The sequence below is a fragment of the Diabrotica undecimpunctata genome, chromosome 5, assembly GCF_040954645.1.
Source record: "Diabrotica undecimpunctata isolate CICGRU chromosome 5, icDiaUnde3, whole genome shotgun sequence".
Taxonomy (NCBI): domain Eukaryota; kingdom Metazoa; phylum Arthropoda; class Insecta; order Coleoptera; family Chrysomelidae; genus Diabrotica; species Diabrotica undecimpunctata.
Window position 1 is genome coordinate 162486665 of NC_092807.1, and position 19384 is coordinate 162506048.

Genomic DNA, 19384 nt, shown 5'->3' on the forward strand with positions numbered 1-19384 from the left:
AATGTTATGACATGGCTGCCTTCGGGATATTTTTAATATAATACGAAAAATCGTTGAGGAGATTTGGTTTATATTTTGTTTTTCTGTTCGCATTTTAGTTAATAACTGTGTTAGTTTCTAATGTTTATAAGCATCAAACTAAGAGGCCGAATGGATCAAAATCACGGCTTTGCTAAAGGCAAAATCACGACTTTGCTTAAGGCAAAATCAGTATTATATAACAATAAAACACTGAAAGCTTTGTTTTTAAAACTTCTACAAAATTTAATATAATACCTTATCACTGCAGCTGTTTCGACAAAGGAATTTCTCAACTAATCTATTTTTGGGTATGTGTTTATACTTTATAGTCTTTAACAGAATAGGTTGAGGAGGGGAGACTGTTTGTCTTAAGCTGGTCATTCAGAATTATGTCGGTGTTTTTTATTTGTTGATTTATATAGAGTCTAATAAAGATAGCTTAAGTCCTTTATTTTGGATGTGAAAAATCTGAACCTCGTCATTAAAAGAATGATTATGATCTAGAAGGTGAAGTGCGTATGTAGAATCTGTTTTTCTATTATTGAAAACCCTTTTATGTTCTGCTATACGTTTGTTAAAAGTTTTACCAGTTTGACCAATGTAAGTTTTTAGGCAGATGCCACATTTAAGTTTGTATACACCACTGTGTAAGTACTTTTTATCCATCACTTATTTAAAATCAATATTAACTACTCAAACTGTACGAAATGATAAAAACAAGAAATAAATGACCAACATACTCGTATTCCAAAGTAATAAAACAATTTTTCCCTAATTTGAATAATGTCACATACAAATTCTTGAAACAATGGCTTCCCGAAAAAATATTCAGCTTTGCTCATGTTTTTCGACTATAAATAGCGGTTTTAAAAAATTAAAATCATATCCTCATAAAATATAGGCCTTTAACTATTGAGTGGCATCACTTGGTCTATTAATCGTAGAAAACTTTTTTTTTTAATTCTTTGTTTTGACCTTAGTTATAAGAATCAATAAGTTAAAAATGTGTGTATTGTATAGGAAGCGTTGTAGCTTAATTAGTTTATAACGCACAAGTCTATAACTTTAAAGCAATAAATAAGGGGTTGAAAAACTTTTTGAGCAATTATCTTGAAAAGGAATTGACCTTAATCATTGACCTGATTTAATTGAATCGCTTATTTTGGAAACAGCCAAGTCACATTTTGGCGATTTGAGTTTATAACACCAACATATATTTCTGTGGGTTACACACAATTTAATGCAGAATACATCTAAGTCCCGTAAGCAGAGTTGATTTTATATCGATTTGAAATATTCATATATTTCTGAAACCACCTTAGTCCCGGAATAAGCACTAAATGCACTGAATTGTCAGTTGTCATTTTGCATGTCGACGTTTACCATAACCTATAAAATTCATAGTGTTTCTATTGTTTGCTCTTATTGCTGCTTACAAAAAGTTGTCTGTATATTGAAAGAAAAACGTTCATATTTTAATATTATGAACAACGATCAACCAACCACCACTGCTGAACACGGTAAGGATGAAGAGCCTGTTACTAAAAGGCGTAAGGGCATTAGGAAATACAGATAAAAGGTGAAAAATATAAAAGGGAACATTATTGATGCTCAAACTAGGGAACTTATCCGTAGCCACATTACATTTCCAGTCAAAGAGTCTCATTAGTCTGGTAAGGAATTTAAGTATATAGATACGAAACTTAATATACATTAATAATGCACGAATTATTAATTAAGAAAGTATCCTGAGAGTACAGTAAAATACAGTCACTACAATGAATTTTTTCATGAAAATTTTAACCTACATTTTGGTAGGCCACCAATGCCTTTGACACAGGCAATGTCTGTGAGGAACTTAATTTAAAAATTAAAAGACCTAGTCTAGGTGAAGCAGTAAAAAAGTAGCGGTTGCCAAAAAAGTCGTACACTGCCGCCGAAATAAAAAAATTTACACTGCCCTACATGATCAAGTTGAGGAATGCATTCAAAGATATGATGTAGAGGTAATCGCCTTCGATTTTATCGCAGCTTATCGTTAACGTTTTTTGCGGTACCAATATTAGGTCACGAAAATCCATTCTTTATATTTACCACGAAGCAGAAGCACGAAAAAGTCTGCAGCTTTCTATTAGATTATATAGAAAAATATATTTTAACCGACGTAAAGGAACTACGCCTGTTTTCTGTCAACTGTCCAGGTTAAAACAAAAACCACTGCGTTACAAGAATGTGTTTAGCATTAACCGATACAGGCAGATTTCAAAAAATTCAACAATTTTTCCTACTTCGTGGTCACTCGTTTCTTTACTATGAGCGTGTTTTTTGGGTTGTTAAAATAAACCGCAGAAAATTACCCAAAACCAAAAAGTGCCCAAAACCTATTCACGGTCTGTAAAATTAAAAGAGAAAGTATTATAAATTTTAAAGACTGGCGGCCTAGGTATTATAAGTCAGCATGTGCGTCGACCAAGATACACAAAAAATAAAATTTGACCACACTGCTTCAATGGGTGGAGGAAACCTTCAAACCATTTTACGAACATATTATCCAAACATCGACAACTAAGAAAAAATCCAACGAAACCACAAAATAAACTGTATGATATTAAAATTGTTTAGTAATAAATACTTTTATTTTGAAATCTGACATTTCATTACTTAAACAACTCAAAAGTCCATTTTAAAAATGTTTACTTAAAGAGTTTAGTAACGATTTAGAATGCTTTTGTTTTTGATAAATTATTACATTAGGTGTAATCTATTAACTTCAAACTTCACTTTTAGTGAAAATATTCAGATAAACTCTCAAAACATTTTTTCATCTCCTGCAAACTGACCGAATGTGACTTAGGTTGTTTATGAAATAATTAATTCAATTGTAATTAAAAGAGTAACAATATAATGCTTTTTGCATAAAACTTCAAAATGGCGAAAAATTCACATTTTTCGATTTTCAACCGTTATTTTTGCATTAACTATTGAATCAAATTTAATGTAGTGCAGATCAAATTAAAGCTTTTTTATGTACATTCATTAAATATTTTGCTTATACTTATATTATACTATATACTTATACTTATATTTTTTTTTACTTTAAAAGTGTCATAAAAAAATTATAAACAACAGTTTGGAGATGCAAATACTTGGAGGTTAGTCCAGGCATTGCTCTGCATATCATTGTGCTGGATTCAAAAATTCACTAATGTTCAAAATCATTAATTTTGTCCCTACAGCTTTTTTTTTGTCTCTACAGGACTATTATTAAAACAACACAAAACCGATAATTCACCGAAAATTTCATCTTCATTGATAAACCTTGCATATAAACGTTTATACAGCAGGAAGCACCGTCAAAATATTGCTAAAATAAACATTGTATTCGAAGGTATGTTGCTTCTATATTTACGATCACTCATTATTTACAATTTCAAAAATTTCGCAGCGCTCAAAACAACAATGACAGAAAGTGTTAATGGATTTTATAAACTTGGAGATGATTAAAAATAATTACTCCAATCAATTTCGGCCAATTTTTTAAAAGCAATTGTGAAAATATTTTTTGGAAGTATAATTTAATCAAAATATAAATAGAATCCAAAATAACATTAAAATCTTAAAAATATATTTAATGACATATTTTCAAAAAGATAAGCTATTTCACTTCCAGTTATTTGAAAAATAATTGTCAATATATACAGTTCTTTAACAGGGTTGGTATTAATCAAAATAATCTTCCCTGTCAAATGCTTGTCTTCGCTCTCTCCTCATTTTAATCTACCACAAATCTTCCTCAACATCGACCAAATATCTTAGCTAAGATCGATCCTTCCCTTGTCTACCTAACTGCTTTGTGTAATCCTTTTATTCCGTTGTGTATTTTATTCTAGTGATTATCTTCATAATCGTGTTAGGTATACTTAATTTCACGTTAAGAACGAAATACTTGGCTTAAGCAGATCTTTTTCTGGTGCCGTCTCCACTAATGAAGGTTGGCTATAACCATTGCAAATTCGTCTCTGTCTTCTGCTTTTTTTTAATAGCATCTGTGTGTTTAACCTGGTCCAGTAGCGAATGTTTTTCAGCCAGGATATTTGTCGTCTACCCCTTTTTCCTTTGATTTTACCCTTCATAATCAGCTGCAACAAGTCGTACTTATCATTTCTAAGTATGTGCCCCAAATATGCTGTCTTTCGCCTTTTAATGGTGGTCAAAGGTTCTCGGTCTCTTCTCATTCTGTGCAACACCATTTCGTTCGTAATATAATCGGTCCATGGTATATTTAAAATTCTTCTATAGAGCCACATCTCAAAACCTTCCAGTTTTCTCATTAAGTAAACATTAACAGTCCAGGCTTCGACACCATAAAGAACAATAGAGTGGATATAACATTTTATAATTCGATATCGGATTTGCAGATTGAGTCTTTGATTACTTAGAAATTTCCTCATCTTCAAAAAAGCTGCTCTTGATTGCTCTATTCTCCTTAGTATTTACACTTACTCAATATCTTCATTTTTTAACTGGATCCTTGTAATGACTTTGCCCCTCTTACTGATTACCATGGTTTTTGTTTTCTTTATGTTTATTGTTAAACCAAACTGTTGCTCAGTATGTCTCACTTTCAGCGATAATGACTGCATCGTCAGCACAACGATATTATTTATATTTTCACCATTTATCTTGATCCCTTCTGTACGGTTTTCAAGTTTTTGCGTAAATAACTCTTCGGAATATATATCAAATAGTAATGGTGAAAGTACACAGCCTTGTCTCTTTCCTCTACTTATCTGTTGCGCATCCGTGCTATTTCCATCTAATGTTACCACAGCCTGTTGGTCCCAATAAAGATTTCTCACTATGTTAATGTCATTTTTGTCGAGTCCGTTTCTCTTTAGACATTTCATGAAAGTTTTGTGTTTAACTTTGTCGAAAGCTTTCTTGTAGTCTGTAAACGCAACGAAAAGATCTTTTTGTTGGTCTCGACATTTTTGGGCAAGAGTTGTGAAACTATACAGAGCTTCCACTGTTCCGAAACCGTTACGAAATCCAAATTGTCTATTACTCATATCCGCTTCGCACTTTCTGAATATTCTTGCATGTATATGAGTGTCTAAGTGTGACATTAAGCTGATTAGTCTATAGTCATTACAGTGTTTGGAGTTCTTGGTTTTTGGTAGCGGAACAAAGGTCGATAGCAGCCATTCTGTAGATATCTCACCAGATTTGTATATGTTGTTAAAGAGTATAGTTGATCATGCTTTTTCTGCAATTCTTCTACTTCGATGCATGTTTCCATTATCCACTTTTCCATAGCCTCTTTTATTTTGTTCCTTATTACTTTATGTTTTTCTCTGTACTTATTTGGATTTTTGTTTCTATATTTTCTTCTTTGTTCCATGATTTCCAGTATTTCTTGAGTCATCCAAGGTTTTCGACTTTTTGTATTTTTATAACAGAATCTTTGATTTTGCTCCACATGATATTTACATTCTCAGTGTTTTTCATTTCTGATGTTAATTTCTTCATTTTTTGATTGATTCAAGTTGAAGCCTCAGCACGGATTCCTTTTATCTTGAGTAACTTAGTATTCACCTTAAAACTTTTGGATTTTATTATTTTTTTTACCCTTAGTTTCATTTTTGATACAAGGAGGTTATGGTGTGAGGGGACATCTGCTCCAGGAAAAGTCTTAATGCTTACAATGGAATTTCTAAATCTTAGATTGGTTAGAATAAAGTCGATCTGATTTCTAATGCAATTTTTTTCATTATCCTGTGGTGTGTAAGTGTAAGTTTTTTAATATGTGTATTAAAAAATGTACAAACATTTTGTACATTCTAAAAATACCGAAATAGTTGGCTCACGTTTAAAGAAAAATCATAATTTATGATTATCCGGTGATGATTTCTATTAAAGATAATTATGGAATTTGCAGTTATCTCTTAAAGTCAACACGTGCGCTGATGAGATGTTTATTTATTTACAGGAGAGCGGTTTTTACGTAAGCCAAACTACGAGTAAAAAATTTTAGATTTTGTTTCATGTCTTTATTAGAAATATTTTTGGTTATGTTATATTCCCAAGTGCAATATAAAAAATAGTTTGGTTGAAAAAAAATAAGTAAGGTAATGGCACCAGTACCTGACATTCTTAGATTACAAATTAACTTATAATTTTTTACTGACTAAGATAGATGAAGAAAGTCACAAGAGAACATTTCAGTGTGACTATTACTACTTATTTTTTATAAATATCTTTAAAAAAATCGAAAAGTTGTTTATTTAAGATTTTATTTTTAATGTTTTTTGATAAAATACATGTTCCCCTATAGATGACAGATAAAAATTGAAGGTCACCAGTTGATGACAACACAAGAACCCTATAGGTGACACCTAAATAAACTAAAATATAAATATGAAAATGCAGCATTATTAATAAGCACATAATACCTATTCAAACAAAGATGTAAAAACTTAAAACTAAAATTACTGAATATATAACTTCTTAAATTTAAACACATTAAAACTTCTATTTATGACAAAAACTACAAGATTTTAAAACATTTCTTTCAAATCGGAAACTGGTGCTTGAAAAACATATTTAAACCTATCACCAGATTGCACCACTTGTGGATTTTCTAATTTTCCCAAAATTTGATTAAAAGCTACTGTGGACACATCATCCTCAACAGCCTTAAAAGTTTGTTTTGTAGTATCAATAGATTTGCATCCCATAACTAATAATTCGTTCTTAGAGCATTTTTTCTGAACAATGCAGACATATTTAAATCTTTGGGAATTTCTTTTCCCTCCCATAAATGACACTAGAATGAAATCACCACTTTGTAGTTCACTTAAATTTTCTATTGTGATTAGCTTTTGTATATCTTCAGCACCTGTATCTTCGAAATCCTCATTCCATCCAGAATTTTCAGACTCTGCATACTCTATGTCACTAACATCACTATCTTCTGATGCTGACTCAATCTTATTCTTTTTCTTTTTTAATATTTTTTCAGCCTTAGCTTCTTCTCTCTTTTTTTTTTCTCTCAATTTTAATTTTTTCCTGTTCTTCTTTTACTTGTTGTTTCTTTTTATTGTATTCTTGCCATGAATCAGAGGTCACAACAGATGGTATCTTTTCTTTTCTTTTCCTTTTATTTAAAGATTCCTTGCTCGTTTCCGGCCAGAATAAGGCCCTTTTAAAAGGTGATGGAACATACTGACCTGCTTCTATGTTAATGTTTATGTTAACTGGTGTTGATGTTACTATTGGAATTTTTTCAGGAGTAGAATCTTTTACAGGTGTCGAGTGAATAACTGATACATCTATTATATTTTCTAATTTATCAGGTATATTTTCTTTTTCTTCTACGTTTTCCAGTCTTTCCATAATTGTCACGTTTTGTACTGTCTGATCATCAACAAATGTCCGTTCTTGATATTTTTGAGATGATGTCACATAATCGCAAACTTTCTCCCAAATTTTAAATAGTGATTTGTCTTCATTGTTCTGAATACCTCTCACAAAATCTGAAACTTTTTGTTCGCCAATAAGTTTGCTTAATGTTAACTTAAAGGATATCCAATCTACGTTGCCTAAGTTTTCTTCCAGAGCTAAATTTTGAATTGGTTCTTGAAGCAGATTATTCTCTTCAGTAGGTGGTGTAATTTTAGTATAATCCACTGCATTTGGGTTCCATGGCACCAAACCGCATTTACGAAAACCATTTTTTGCAATGTCTGGTGTAATCTTTGAATTTATAATTTTTTCTAGCAGTGGTGCAAAATTATGTTTTTTTAATTCAGACATATTGTTTTCTAATCTCCATTCCAAAACATTTTCTTTCCAGGTACCCTTTAGAGATTTAAATATAGCTACATCCAGTGGCTGTAACAAGTGGGTTGAATTTGGAAATAATGCGATTAATATTATACCCTTATCAATACAAAAATTACTTAGAGGCAAAGTCAGGTGGGATGAGTGTCCATCCACAAATAAAATAATGGGCAAAGGTATTTTGGCAACTTCTGTCAGCCAAGGAAAAAACACATTGGTGATATATTCAAAAAATCCTTCAGCAGTCATCCATCCGCTCTCTGAGCGACCTATTCCCCACTGTTTTGGTACACTCTCCGCCAGAACTGCTGGAATTCTTACATATCGGAATATGACCATTGGTGGACCAACACTACCTGCAGCATTACATGCTACCAAAACAGTAAGACACTCTTTCTCATCATTTCCAACAGCTTGGTAGACAGATCGGTCACCTCTTTTTGCTAGAATTTTTTGTCCTTTTGGATTTAAAAAAAAGGCTGATTCGTCAGCATTAAAGACCCTGGTAGGGTCTTTGAGGATATCACAATAATTTGATTCTGAGAGATAATCGTAAACTTCAGTGAACCAGTTTTTAATTTGTTGTTCAGTTACATTTTTTCTGCTGCTGGTAAGATTTTGGCAAACTCTTTGAGAAATTTCTGGATGCCTTTTTAAAAATCCGTAATACCATTTCTTTTCAATTTTGTAGTTTTTTAAGTTCAGAGGTTTACTTAATTCTATCGCCAATTTTCTAGCACTTACGATTAAAATGCTTCTTGTAATTGGGAATTTTCGACTTGCCATTGATATTATCCACTGCACTAGCCTATTTTCTTCCTCTGCAGTAAATATTGGATTTGGACCCATTCTTCTTTCTACTGGATTTTTGCCTTTCAATTTGTAGAGTAAGGTAACTCGTGGAACTTTATGGAGTCTGGCAGAGGTTGCCGTAGGCATTCCATTTCGGCAATCTACCAAAGCTGCTTCCATATCTTCATGACTGTATTGTAATATTTTTTTTGGCATCCTTTTAAATCTATAACAAAAAAAAGCTGTCACGTATTGGAACCCACATTTTCTGATTGTAACCAATACCTGACACTGGGTGTCATGTACTGGTGTCAAAAAAATTTTACATGAATTCTAGTTACCTAAAGATGACACCCCTTGTATCTGGTTTATTTCAAGGTTATTTACTAAAATTTATTAATAAATAAGAAAATAACTTCCAACCCCCACTAGCATTAGTTCTTAATATGTCTAAACTTAAATAAAAAGTACCAAAAAATATTAATAATGTTTTCTTACCTTTTAGTCACTCTACTAACAAAAAAACTTTAAGACGATAGGACCATGCATCTACTTGTGAAAACAATTAATAGCCATCTTGGATTCAGAAATAGCAAACTACTTTTAATGCTCACTGATAGATGGCACTAACAGCAAAGAATTAAATTTATGCCAGAGAAGATTTCTGTAATTTTAACCCTTATTTGATTGAATTTATTTCATAAGTGTCACCTATAGGTGCCCTGTCCACTACTGGTGCCATTACCTTATTTTCAATTATTTTTTTCAAAAAATTAGTTTCAATCGGTAGAATGAGGCTTTTTTCAATGCTCTATTTCCTTGTAGTATGTGTAAAGTGGAAGGTATAAGAAACTACGTTATTTATTCTTAATAAAATAATAATAATAAATCGAAAGCATTATCACAGAATACTCCACCCAAAAAGAAGCGAAAGCTTTGTAGGTACCTTTGATGTTCGTAGGACAGAAACTTCGGAGTGACAATGACAGTTAAACTACACTACACTAAGAAAAGTAATGAGGAAGTCGTTCAAAACTGTAGTCAAATTATAGTTACATTGAAAAACGAAGTTATCATTAAAACTAATGTTTTTTAAGTAGATCTGTTTTGTATAAATTGTATTTTTTTCTAAAAAAAGTGTATTTAACTAAAATATAAATGTTCAGATAACTTTTGTAACGCGTTTGAATTTTAAATTTAAGTTGTTTACCTGCTACGATCTCTTGGTATTGAAGAGAGACTTACCTTTTCCCTCACCAGATTTATATGGGCATCCACGAACAACACAATAAAGTTTTCCTTTTCGTGTAGTCATCACAATGAGTTTATTACAAAAATATGTATAACAGTATTATTCTTTTTTTACTATTAAACAACACACACGAAACAACACTTTTCAATACGTAAACAAATAACAAACTTCAGTTTTTATATGTTGACAGATAAACTATTTAGAACATGGCGGATTGTCACAGAAAATTGGATTGTGAAACAGCCCTTCGTTTCGCTTCTTGTTTGGTGATGTATTCTGTGGCATTATTCACATATTATGTTTGTATATTCAGAATGGATATTTGTATATACTGTTGTGTATTTAATGAAGCACATACTAACAAAACACAACTATTTATTTACTTATAAAACAAATTCAATTACAAATAATTCAATTAATGATAGCAACGTGGATATTCGGAGCAGCTGCTCGAGATGACATAATCTAACCGAAACTTGTCTAATTTTTCCAAAATGTCTATTGTTCCGATGCAGGATCAATATATGTAGAACATATTCAACATACATATTGCTGTGAGTCACAATTTCACATTTCACTGAACAGCACTGGTTCCGTTTAAAACATGGCTGATTCCGTCAGCGCGAACGAGATGCGCGTACTTATCTCGCCAAGCAGAGTGGGCATTCTGATCTTTTTATTATTCCGTATCTGTACAATTTTTAAAATTATTGCTCTTTTAGAAGTATTTGAACTTTATTTAAATAGTTGTAGAAGTATTAAAACTTCTTGTTTTTTTTTACTTTATTACCAACAATTTAAACATTTAGACGAAGAAATTACGTAAGACGTATTGTTGACGTAAATATAAATATTGTCATGTTAAACGTCAACGGACGGATTACCTAGCTACGCATAGTATGCTTAGCTGTTCCTTTCAAAAACTTAACATTGACAGTGACAAATACAATTTTAAATTTAAACAATTTGTCATTTAAAAAATTTATTTTCGGTATGTTCTTTATACATCTATAATTTAAAATATTCACTAAACGTTGTTTTTATTTTTACAGCCATAGAGAAATGGATCCTCAGAATAACTCTAAGGAAGAAAACACAAATATGCTGGAAAACGACGAAATCGTTTTATTAGAAACACCTGTGCTGTATCATCCCAAGCAAAGTTGTAGTCAGTTCCCGATGGTCCTAAATGACTACGGTGCTTCTTTTGGCCCAGATATACCTGAACTAGTATTCGAACCAGAATATTTCCATTACACGAATGGAGAATTATGTAAAAATGAAACTGAGACAAACAATGTAATCGATTTAAGTATGAAGACGGAGTCAAACCTCACTGAACTGAAGACGGAGACTGAAATTGAGACGAAAACTGAAAGTGATGACGATATAATCTTTATAAAAGAATATAAAAATGAAGTAAGTGTAGATAGTGAACTTAATGTCAAAGAAGATGTTACAAACACTGATAGTAATATCAGAAGAAATCCTATACGAACCGTTAGAAATAAATCGAAAAATCTGTCTCACGAACTGTTCTATGAAGAAGACTTTGTGTTTTTTGACACTACAGATGATGACACGGAGGAGAAAGAAAATAAGGTACTTATTATTTTATTTTACTTTTTTCGAATGTTTTATTTCATGTCATAGCCTTCTCAGACTACAAATTGGACAAACATCTCCTATCATAAAACACTACAAACTTTTCTTGATTGCTTGTCACTGATCTTAATATTTTATATTTTGTTATATCTTAAAGGAAAGCATCGCTAATTCTACCGTTCGAGAGTTCATCTGCTTCTACCTTTTACTGCAGTTACTTAATAATTGGTAGGGTCCTTAATTCAGCGCTTAATATCTTTAAATTTAAATAGAACTATAGTTCATTTCAGATGTCCGTGCAGTAAATGAATGTGTTATGGAATGTGCAATTTCCGTTTGAAAACCAGTATTTAATAGGCCCCATAAGGGTTTTAAAGAGTCTCCTAGACAATAGTTAATGAGCTTATAATGGTTTTATTTACCATTTTATATAAGTGTAAAACGTACATGGGCGTGCAAATGGGTTTTACAGCATTTGTAAAAGTTATATATGAAGAAGTATCACTTTTTTTTATTTTTATTTTATTTTTTTATTTGAGTAATGCAAATGTTAGTTTTTTAAGCAAAAAAATATTTTATCGACAGTTTCGCATCAGTTTAATTTTTCAAGATTAAAAACTTTGTCAATGTCTAATAATTTTATTTTGTGCATAATTACAAATAATACTAAATACTTAGCTAAAAGATTATAAGATTATAATAAGTATCACGTTATGCATAATCTGCGTTGACTTATTCTTCATCCTTGGAGGTGTATTCAGCAGTCACGTTAATAATTAATGGTTTCACCAAGATGTCTAATGTGTTGTCCAAGTCCCACATTTTTTCTTCTTCTTTTATCACATGTTGAATGCATTGGTTCTAGTTTAAGGCAGTGGAATTGTGTAAAGCGTGTTTAAAAAGTTATTTAACGTCTGCAAGTTTGTAAGTGATGTTATTTCTTGCCACGTCCCCTTTTACTTGGGCCCAAATCAACTCTATAGGTTTTAATTCACAGTGATAAGGTGGCACTATGAATACTGTAACGTTAAGTTTTTTGGCCATTTCGTCTACGACACGCATTATTTATGCGTGTGAAAGTATGTGTTGCCTTCGCGATTTGCAAAAGTTCCAATTTTAGGTCATCTCCAAAGGATATATTTTAATTAATTAACCACTGTCTAATATTCTCTTTCTTTTACGCTGTTGTAGGAAATAGTTCGGTTAGCTGTGAATGATATTTAGCATTGTCCACAACGATAATTGAACCTTCTGTTATAAATTTTAGCATTTGTTCAAAATATTCTTTAAACACATCGGCGTTCATGTCCTTGCGGTAGTCGCTCGTTTTGTTGGATTCAAATAGGAGCAACCCTTCCTTAAAAGCAAAACCTCAGAACTCCCAATATGGGTAATTATAAGCTTTCTCCCTTGTCCTGACGGTGCTAACACCTGTGGAAAATCCCTCCAACACAGCTTGTCGGTTGCTTTTAACATTTTTGTCTTGCCATACCTTGGAAACCGTATGATCTTTATTTATTAATGTCTCATTTAAATAATATATTCTTCGATTTTTTTCTCTGTACTGTTTAATTTTTCGAAGATACTGCCTTCTCCAAGAAACTATTTCCGGACTGTAAATTAACATTAATTTTCTGTTAATGGCTTCCCACGAAAAATTTAATTCGTGAAATATCTTTCACAATCGAGTTCTACTGATGCCCAGCACATAATCATCATGCAATGCGGCATGAATATTTGAAATTGTTGGAATTTCCTTGGCAAAAAAAAAGAATGAACCTTTCTTCGAATTAAACTTTTAACATTTTCATTAATTTCCAGTGGTCGCCTTCCTGATTTTACAAGAGGATTCGTGATGACCTCTTCCTTGTCCTCCCTTTTTAAATTATAAATTGAGCTCTTGGTACATCCTGTGTACTTTGCGCACATCTCCACAATACTGTCTAAGGAGCACGTAGGATTATCGTGTTGTAATACATTGAAAACATTTAATATGATGATCTTTTCGTTAGCCGAGAACGCAGTGAGCTTTAGCCTTTTGCTGGAGAAAAATCCGCCATGACGCCGTTACGAAAATCAACCAACGAGTATTTGAGATTTCCAAAGGTTAAAAATATATATAGATACGGTGTTTACAACATTTGGAAGTTGTCCACTTTAAAAATTAATTAAACAGTTACGTTAGAAAGTAATTAAATAATTGCTCATGCACATTAAGTACAAATTATTAAAATGCATTCCATGAATGTGTAATTTTCCAATTAAACCAAGTGTAATTACCAAGTATAACCATTATTCGTCTAGTTAAAATCCTAAAGAATGTTGAAATAGTACGCTATTGGAATATAGCCGCAGGTACATTCCTTGACTGCACGGACATCTGAAATGAACCTTAAGTGTGTGAGAGATATCGTCAAAACTCTTTATTCGTTTGAAAAGTCAAACCAAAAATTTTTATTAGCACTTTTTGCGTAGAATAAACCGTTCTCCCAGAAACAACGTTTGAAGCGATCGGCGATTTTAAATATCAGTTCCGCGCGCGAAATCAATGTTCAATAAAATTTGTATCATTCGACGGTAAAAAATCGATATTAATAAGAGTGTACTATCGACAAAAATCAAAACGTGTTTTCAAGGTGAAGAGTGCAGCTTTCGTATACAATTTATGTGTTTCGCTGTAAATGAAGTCAGTTTCTAGAAATTTGAACCGTGGACTCAACTGTAGAACTGGCCATATAACAATGAAGGCAGTCATAACATAAATAATTAAAAGTGCACGTAAAACCGTCGGTACCGGCTACTTAAGTGGTCGTTAAGACATGTTAGGGACGCTAGCGCGACCTGAAATCTCAGACACTAAACTTTAGCTAGAAAGTTACATGAAAATATATACTTAATATCTAAAATATGATGTCCATTAAAAAAATGATGTCCTAATTTTTTTGTTTATTTTTAGGCTGTTAAAAAATCTCCCGCTACAAAATTACCCAAAGAATGGCCTGTCAATGTACACGAGAGACCAGAATACAATCCAGAAACCAAAAAGATTGAAGCTTTTGATTACACCATACGCGAAATCCAAAATATCTCCGGCACTTCCGAACCGTCGGAAATGCCTAAGAAAACGAAAAAGGATCAAACTGCTGCACGTAATGGCACAAAGAAGAAGCCAAGAGCCAGGCGATCGAGGAAACCGGCTTCTCCAGTAGCGGCACGTGAAACGGTTTCTTTAGATCCACTGAAACCGTTAATTAATAGTACGACCGATATGTTAAAGCAATATTTTATCAGTACTCGCGAGAGCCAAGATATTATTAAAACAGAATCTCCTCTATGTACGTTCGAAAATAAAGTGGAGATACTTAGGAACCAAGCTTTTTTGTTCGCAATAGTAAATAATCTGGATGAAAGGGAGGTGACGGATAAATTTAAACATTTAGACTTAAATAATAAACGTAAAAATTAGTATGTAAGATCTTTCTACTAAGTAAGTTGTAAATTTTAAATCGTTTTTGTAAACCATCTTTCTTATGAATAAATTACGTTTGTATTCGTTGAAATTATTTTCTTCCTTTCAAATATCATAAACTACAAATTCACAAATTGCAAATTCCATTTCTTGTCATTTCGAATTATAAATTGAAGCACTTATCTCGTGCTTTTTGTTAATTACAATTAATGTACGAGGTGTACCATATGGAAAGTGACAATCTCCCACCTAAACCAATCTAAGCAAATTTATAAAAACGATTTAGGCAAGTAAACTGTCACAACTATTTAACAAAATCGTAAACGACACAGAAACACCAGAGGAATGGCATAAGAGCTTCACAATCCCCATATTTAAAAGAGGACAAAAAACTTGTCCACAAAACTACAGAGGAATAGCCCTCCTAAATACAACGTTTAGTAGACTAATCTACTAGACTAATATATTGAAGAAGAAAAAGGCTTTAAAACCTACATACAAAAAAGAAAGAAACAAGAAGATAAAGGATATTGGAGAATTTGATAAAAGCCGCATTTTGCACCAGATATTTTAAAATATTCGTTTATGAGTAAAGATAAGGATTAGTAATTAGCATCAAACTTAAATTATGATTTATTGTTGTTGAAAGTAAACAAATTATTTATGAAATAAATTTAAACGACATAATATTCTGGTAAATCTCATCTGGTAAATGCAAAAGTGGTTCATCTTTTTATTCTTTTTTGTGACTATTTATATTTATTTATATCATGGACGTTCTTTATTTATACGTCCATGATTTATATCGTGTTGATAAACAGGAAAACGGGGAACCTGTTTACTTTACTAGTATTATCGTTGAAAGTAAACTAATTATTTATAAATATTTTATTATTTATAAAATAGCTTAATTCTTCAATACACTTCCAGTTTAAATCATAATAATGTTTTTGTATCAATTTTCTAACATCAACTGCTTATTCTTGTTTTACTTGTAAACTATATTTTGGTATGTATATACAAGGAGAAAACGGGTTAATAATATTTCTAGTCTGTTTTGTGATTATTTATATTTATTCATATCGTGTCAATAAACAGGAAAACAGACTCTTAAGGAGTGTATGGGGTTTTCTGTTTAGTGTTTGGTGTGTGTGGATTGTGCGGGTTTATGTAGTTATTCGTTGGCTTGTTTCTTTTTTGGTGTTTGTATGTTTATGATATGTGAGCTTGGGTGGAGGTAAAGTGTATGTGTGGGTAACGGGTAAAAGATAAGTGTATATATGAATAATGAATGTGTGTGTTGTATTGTGTATTTTATGTGCGGAGTTGAGTGAAGGTTTGATTTATGGAAGACATTATAGAAGATCATGAATGTGAACTGGATTAGGGATTTCATGCCCGAGGATAGGTCGTATGAGGTGATTTGCTTGGAAGTATGTACGAGTTAATAGTTAATACCATTCAAGAGTGCATCGGCGAATTTAGATGCAGAGTTTGTAAAAACTCTAATGAAAGAGGTGGGTTGATTTATACAGCGGGCAATTATACGAACTATTTTGGTAAAAGGGGAATTTGTTTTCGGATTGATTATCCTCGATGATTTTTTGAGATGTTTTTTGTCGACGTCAGTAATGAATAAATGAAAGTTTTGTTGACGATTTAGAAAGGGTTGCGGATCAGCTGGGCTTTTAGATTTCAAACCTGAATTTAAGAAAATACCGCTATATTCGGTGATTTGTCAAAGTTTTATCGTGAGATCTTTGAGGTCTAGAAGATTGGTAGTTCTTACGGAAGCTGCCTTTTGGGTTGGGAAGCATTTTATTGAGTCTAAATATGGGATTAGATCGTTGTCTTTGATAAGTCAATAGAATGGTCTTAGCTGACAGATGTCTGGGGGGATGTCCTCGATTCTGTACTTTTGGGTGGTGTGTGGTGATTGTTGTGTATATGGTGTTGTGGGTTGTGTGTTGGTTGTTTGTGGTTATGTAGGTTTTGTTTGTTGTAGTGTGGTGAGTGTGGTGTGGATAGATGTGTGAATGGGTGTTGATTGAGTGTGTATTGGTGAGAGTGTGTTTTGTGTTTGTAGGGGTATGTAGGTATGGTGATTTTGTGGTGGAGGATCGTAGTAAAGAGTGGATGCTTTAATGTGGACGGGATAGGATATTGTTCTGTGTGATTGTTTCTTTGTATTTTCTTTGGTGTGGTGAGTATTTTTGGTGTAGTGTTGTTTGTATCTGTGTATTATAAGTTTGTGCTTGGATACAGTTATGTGACTGTGGTCTGTAATGGCGTACAAATCCTCTTCCCATTCTCTTATGTTGGGAATAGGAAATTTTGTCTAAAGGATAACTTGGTTTTCGGATGGTCCCATTTCTAAGTTAAAGGGGAACTTCGAGGAGGTTGTGGTTTTTGAGGGCGCTATAAAATTTTCTTGCATGGGAAAATTTTTTTAGGATTAGTGTAATGAAGTTTGTGTGTGTGTTTGTGTGTGTGTGTGTGTGCGTGTTGACTTTACCTGTGTTGAATGTGCACTTGGGCTTTATGGTTAATTCCTGCTTCAAGGAGCTGCTAGTACAGCACCTAGTGTCGATATTTTCTTGTAAGCTATATTTTTCAATAAACTGGTTCTAGGAATTATCGACCGGCCATGCGTTGATTGCCGGTTTTCGTACCTTACATTATACCTTCACACATGCAATTCCGCATCTAAAGTCTGTTACTGATGGTCCACGCGTCCAGATTCGCGACCCATTGATACCGTGATAACGTTCGCGGTTTTCGCGCCCGTTAATACACGTGTATAAACAGGAAAACAACTAAACCTATTTATTTTACTAATATTGTTGTTGAAAGTAAACTAATTATTTATGAACTTTGTGTTCAGGTTGATGTTTTCCAAAGTTGTTTCTTTCTAAAACGTGCTTAAAATAGCTTAATTTTTCAATACTCTTCTAGTTTAAATCATAATATATTTTTGTACCAATTTTCTAACATTAACAGTTTTTCTTGTATTACTTGTAAACTATACTTTTTTATTATATCAGGACAAAACTGGTCCATTTCTATTCTGTCTGTGACTATTTTATTTATTCATATCGTGTCGATAAACAGAAAAATAATATCGTGACTTTTAGGCACCTTGTTGCTATTCGGACCACGTCCACTTTTTTAACGTGTGCCGATTTAACCCAGACAGGGCATGCATATTCGCCCGTCGAAAAGCCGAGTACTTTGGCTGTAGTTGGGACGTTCGGCTGGTAATAAAGAAGTAGGGTATTATGGGATGCTACCTTCAGAGCGGTCATTTGACAGTATTGCAATATATTGGATCCTCTGCGTATTCCAGTAGATGCCTGTTTCATCTGATTTTTAGCTTTCTTTTTGCCTCTATCTTAGATGGAAATAACAGACTTGGGTTTTGGTGGGGTTGGGCTTTAGCGATTTCCAATCATAGTAAATTGTAAGATCACGAGTACTTCCTTCGAGGCTGGTTTCAAAAGGAAAGTTGTCAGTATACAGGAAGTGCTCGGCAGTTTGAATCATTGGATGGTCGTTAGTGTTGGCGTTAAACAGCATGGGTCATAGCGGTGCCAGTTTTTCCCTCAATCTTCTTCTTCTTTTGGTATCATAACCCTGGATGGGTCTTTGCCTGTCTGGCTATGTCCTTCCATTCAGATCTCTCTTGTGCCCTTCTTCTTCATTGTCTTATGTTCATTGTTTTCAGGTCGTCTTCCACGTCATCCAACCATCTCGTTCTGGGCCTTCCTTTTTTTCGCCTTCCTATGGGCTTCCATTGTAACATTTTCTTTGTTGTTTTTGCATCGTTTTGTCTCTGCACATGTCCCAGCCATGACAGTCTTTGACTTTTCACAAATCTTACAATGTCATAACCTTCATTTAACTCATTAACCTCGTCGTTTCTCCTGATTCTCCATGTGCCATCTTCCTCTTGTACCGGGCCATATACTTTCCTCAGTATTTTTCTCTCGAATGTCCTGAGTTGGGCTTCATCTTTTTTCGTCCTTTTCCCTCACTAGAGACATAAAATCTCCTGTTTTTAGCAATGATTTTTGTACGGTCGTAAATTTTTTATCTCCTCTTAATGCTCTGACCTTTTCAAGGAGTAGTCTATGACTGACAGTATCGTACGCTGCGGTGGCTACATAGGTCTACGAATATCACACCTATAATTCGTTTTCTTGGTAGTCCTGATCTATGCGTTGAGTGAGATGTAGGGCTTGACTTGTAAAGTTCTTTACCAGCCTGTTTGAGAATAAGAAGAGGCTCGTAAAATTACTTTTTTAAAATTCACAACGCCTTTAGTAAATCTTTTATTATACTAGTATATAAATTTGGAAGAATAGTTTAAGGTGATATCAAGAAAAAAAATACTGGCTAATAAA

General features: G+C 32.9%; 1 protein-coding gene across 2 annotated transcripts in view; it reads left to right on the forward strand.

The window, feature by feature from the left end:
• The window catches only part of LOC140442070 (uncharacterized), a 47907-nt gene extending 32847 nt beyond the window's left edge, over positions 1 to 15060 (forward strand). The window contains exons 1-3 of one of the 2 annotated variants that reach the window (XM_072533141.1): positions 10843 to 10898; positions 10960 to 11509; positions 14469 to 15060. In XM_072533141.1, coding sequence (XP_072389242.1) covers positions 10970 to 11509; positions 14469 to 14978 — 1050 coding nt within the window. In that variant the 5' untranslated portion in view covers positions 10843 to 10898; positions 10960 to 10969 and the 3' untranslated portion in view covers positions 14979 to 15060. Of the gene's footprint in view, positions 1 to 10842; positions 10899 to 10959; positions 11510 to 14468 lie in introns of those variants that run through there. The other variant, XM_072533140.1, reaches the window with a different exon arrangement.
• The last annotated feature ends 4324 nt before the right edge of the window (positions 15061 to 19384 follow it).